Raw genomic sequence first — 4,074 nt, forward strand, 5'->3', positions numbered from 1 at the left:
AAATTAAACCAAGAGTTTAATCTTCATTGAACTGTAAGAACTTGAAAATTAATGAAATGCTTTTGCTAGAAGTCTGAATAATTTTCCCCTACTGAGGTAGACCTGCTTCAGCAAGTAGAACTACTTTAATATCAGAGTAATCTTGGCTGCAGAATAAATTCTGTTCTACTTGAACCTGTTCTTTAACGTCTGGCATGTACTTACGTGTATCAAGAGAACTTGTAAGAGGATACATGTCTGCTTAGTTGAGGGAGTCTAGCTGAACTGTTCATATTAAACACATTTGTATTTGTTCTGCATTAAAGCTCTTACTGCTCTGTTTGTAGACAAAGAGTTTTTAATATGCATATATACATCAGAGAAGCAGCAGCAAAGAAATAACGAAACATCACCCTTCCTGTAGTTTCGAAAGTTACACATCTTGCAATATTGTATGTAAACAAAGCTTGTATTTCTGTAGGAGGTATAGCTTTAACTAAAACAATTTATTCCTCATTAAACATAAAAAAAAAAGCCTTAATTTAAGTTAAACCGACAAAAATTGACTTGAACAAGAAGACGACTTCAAAAAATCTCAGTTGTTTGAACATGACAGTAGCTTACTTGTATCTAACTGATAAAAGGGCTCCAGCTTAGAAAAATACTTTATTGCATTTTATACTATAAAACCTGAGATCATTCCATTTAAAACAAGCGTAACATTCTAGTAAAAACACAAGGTTTAACTGAAAACTTGGTTTTTGGAAGTGTTGGTCTTCCATAAAACCCATACTTCAGACTCTTTGGACTGGCAGTAAAGCCTGGTGTAGAAGCATGCGGTGTCCCACATCCTGGTGCAATATTTATTACTGTCCTTGTGAATGTTGGATTCTTTTCCATAGGTTGTAGCTCTGTAGATGCTTCTTTGTATTATCTGTAAGGACACTGTCACAGAGCATCCAAGTACACACTTCTGCCGCACAGCACTTCTTGCAGTCTTTTCAGTCAGCAGCTCGTTAACAGATCACAATTACTGTGCCTGGCTTTTCAGCTGGCTCTGTGTTTTCATTGTTAAATGGCATAAAGCAGAATTTCCAGCTAACAAATGGGTCTGTAGACCACATCTCCTCTGTCAATTCAACATCGTGACATCGACACCAGTACGCTACCGCAATGAGAAAGCTGTTGATGAAGTACAGCCAGGGGACATTCATCTCCATGTAGGCTGGAATCTGAGCACCAAGAAACAAAATGATAAACTGAAGAAGCACAAAAGGTGCCCAAGTGCCAAGGAAACAGACGAGGAGTCTGGTCAGAAGCTGCCACTTAAAGCAAGTGCCGTTGTTGTTAGACGCGTACGAGAACATCAGAACAGGCTGACTGGCGAAAGAAACCACCCTGACAGACAGTATCATGGTTATGACTTCCTTCCGAGAAACCATGAAAGCCATGCCTATGAGAAGCAGCATGGCAAACGAGACGGCGTAGCTCTGCACGCTGACATAGAGAGGACACTGATAAGGAGAGAAATGGTTCCGAATTTCTAGTTCTTCGTAGATAGCAGGAACTTTCAGAATACAGAAAAAAACTGAAATCCATATGAAAATCACAACAAATATATAAAATAGTCTTTGGCCTTGTCTAGGAGATTGAGAGGTTTGGGCTATCGTCATGTAATAATCCAGACCAGCCACGAGACATACTGGGTAATGCAAAATCCCGTAAGTAAGAGAAATTATCTGAGTGAAGAGGCAAATGTGGTACTTTGTAAATCTTACACCCCAGAGTGCAAAGTCTTCAAAATAGAAAATGACAGCTATATTGATCAGCAGGATGAGATCTAGGAGTGCCAGAGAAACACAGAAGTATCCCATAAAGCTAACTTTCACATTTTTTTGCTTAACTTGCAACATGAAGAAATCAAGGGACACCTTTCCAAGCATAATCAGAAGCAACATGCAGCTGATTTCAAAAGGCTGGTGGGCCTGCGGGTAGTGGTACTGGCCAGAACAATTTTCACAGAATAGAGCAGCCATCCTCCAACAGTAAGAGCCAGCAAAATAAACATCACAGGGCACCGGGCTTCATGTCTGAAAAGGAAAAAAAAATATTTGTAGGGATTTATTTCTGGTGTAGTTCTACTTATATATTATTCCCTATCATAACAACTACCACATCTACATCTGAATTTTCCAGGCTCCTTAGTTAAGGTTAAAAGCTTCAATAAAACAAGGAACACCTATATTTTATGTTCTTCTATGTATACTCTTTTGAGAGTTAAAAGATCAACATACGCTTAAGTTACTCTTCTACCTACTTCCCTAAGGAAAGGTTTCAGAAATGAGGTTGACTGTGCTCCTTCCCTTTAGAAAACATGGAGGTCTTTCTGTCCAGCTGGGCAGAGGGGTAGGTGGTTCAGCGCCACTACGTATTCTGAAGAAATTAGAAAACCACATAGGACAGAAACTGTGCAACCAGCAGGACCTGTCATGTTACGGCCTCGCAGTTTGTTATGCTCACAGAATCTATATGGAATTGAGACCGCAGGAATATCCCAAAAGCAGACAAGACATCCAAACAACCCATCCTGTTTAGTTGGCAACCAAACTAAATAAGCTTCATTAGTTGACTGGGGTTCTGTTCATCCTTTAGCAATATAAGTTATACAGCAATAGGCACCTCAGAAATGCTGTTTTTCCCCTTAGACTTGTTAACTTCCCTTACAATGTCTTCCCACGTGATAATTCCTAAGAAAAACGAACACAGGATGGCTTCATGTACACCAACACAGCGTATCAGAAAAAGCTCTCCACGCTTCCCTCTCTAAGGGACCAGGACAGCGATACCAGAATTTTTCACAGCACTTCTCCTTTGAACCACAGATGAAAGCAAAGCATTAAACATTTCTCCACTTTTACCTCGGCTTTTCTGCAAAACTATTAACTGCTACTTTGCTTCTTTTGCCCTTCCCCTCCTTTTAGGCAGCGCAGGTGCCTCATACTTCTGTCTGTTACAGCTCGCCTGTGCTGAAGCCCCCTAAGAAGCACTTCAGGCCTTTTCTAGAGTTATTATTTTTGTCGTTGCCGTTGTTTTTAAACCCTTAACAGTCTCAGTAAGGGCGCAGCAAGCTGCCCGGGCCGGTTGCAGAGCTGCTCCCCTCACTGGCAGCCGCAGAGTCGCGAGGTGAGGAACGGCGCCCGCACACCCAGCAGCAGCAGCAGAGAGCCCAGGGCAGCTGCAGGCAGCCTCGCAGCATCCCTGTGATCCACGAAGTGCTCGCGTTTAAACCCACACCAGCATTTTACGGCCAGAGCTGGCGAGCAGTCAGCCAGGTGCCTCCTGCAAAGCCGCCCGAGAGCTAGCAGCCTACCTGGGCTCGCAGCTTCCTCACTCCTCGCGGCTGAGGGAGGCGGCTCTGAGGGGACGCTGGGGCTGAGGGTCCCGTGGGGGTCCCGTGGGGGTCCCTCCCGGCCCCTGCCCGCCGAGGAGCCCACCTTGCCGCCCCTCCGGTGGGGCTGAGCCGCCTCAGGTCCCGGGACGTGCCCGGCTGCCCCCGCCGCGCCGCTGCCGCCTCAGCCGGCGGCCATCTCCGCCCCTACCCACCGGCAGGGCGGGGAGGGGAACCGGGGCCGGCTGAGGCGAGGCGAGGCGAGGCGGGGCCCTGTGAGGAGAAGGCGGTGAGGGGATGGCGGAGAGAGGGCTGGCTCCGTGTTCAGGGCCCGGACAGGGCTGGGAGGACTGCGGCAGGGCCACCGGGAGGGCGACGGGCACGGCCCCGGGGGGCAGCGCCTCGCCCTGAGGGCACTGTGCGGCTGCTGGCTCGGGGGGGCAACTGCGGCGTGTGGGGAGGTCCCATCCCAACAGATCCCATCCCAAAGGTGTCACTGACAGGGCCGAGCAGGCTTTCAGAAGATTAATTGCTTCTGTTTCTTTGCAGGTCTCGCAGCTGGAAGAGCCCTCGGTGCCTTCAGGGACGCGGGCAGCACCCACCGCCTGGCCCCATCTGGCATCTCCTGGCCCATCCTCGGTGCCCCTCAGGGAGCAGCCGGTGGGTTTGTCCCCAAGTGCCCCATGTCTGTGGGCTTCCCCAGGCAC

The 4,074-nt window shown here is 47.4% G+C and overlaps 1 protein-coding gene across 1 annotated transcript; it reads right to left on the minus strand.

Moving 5' to 3' along the window:
• Positions 1–319: 319 nt before the first annotated feature.
• Positions 320–3,574, minus strand: GPR160 (G protein-coupled receptor 160). Its single transcript, XM_084530216.1, has 2 exons — positions 3,350–3,574; positions 320–2,069 (listed from the first exon to the last, which is right to left on the minus strand). The coding sequence occupies exon 2, from the start codon at positions 2,013–2,015 to the stop codon at positions 996–998; it is 1,020 nt and encodes a 339-aa protein (XP_084386342.1). The 5' UTR covers positions 2,016–2,069; positions 3,350–3,574; the 3' UTR covers positions 320–995.
• Positions 3,575–4,074: the final 500 nt, after the last annotated feature.

The sequence above is a fragment of the Aythya ferina genome (genome assembly GCF_964211825.1).
Source record: "Aythya ferina genome assembly, chromosome: 9".
Lineage (NCBI taxonomy): Eukaryota > Metazoa > Chordata > Aves > Anseriformes > Anatidae > Aythya > Aythya ferina.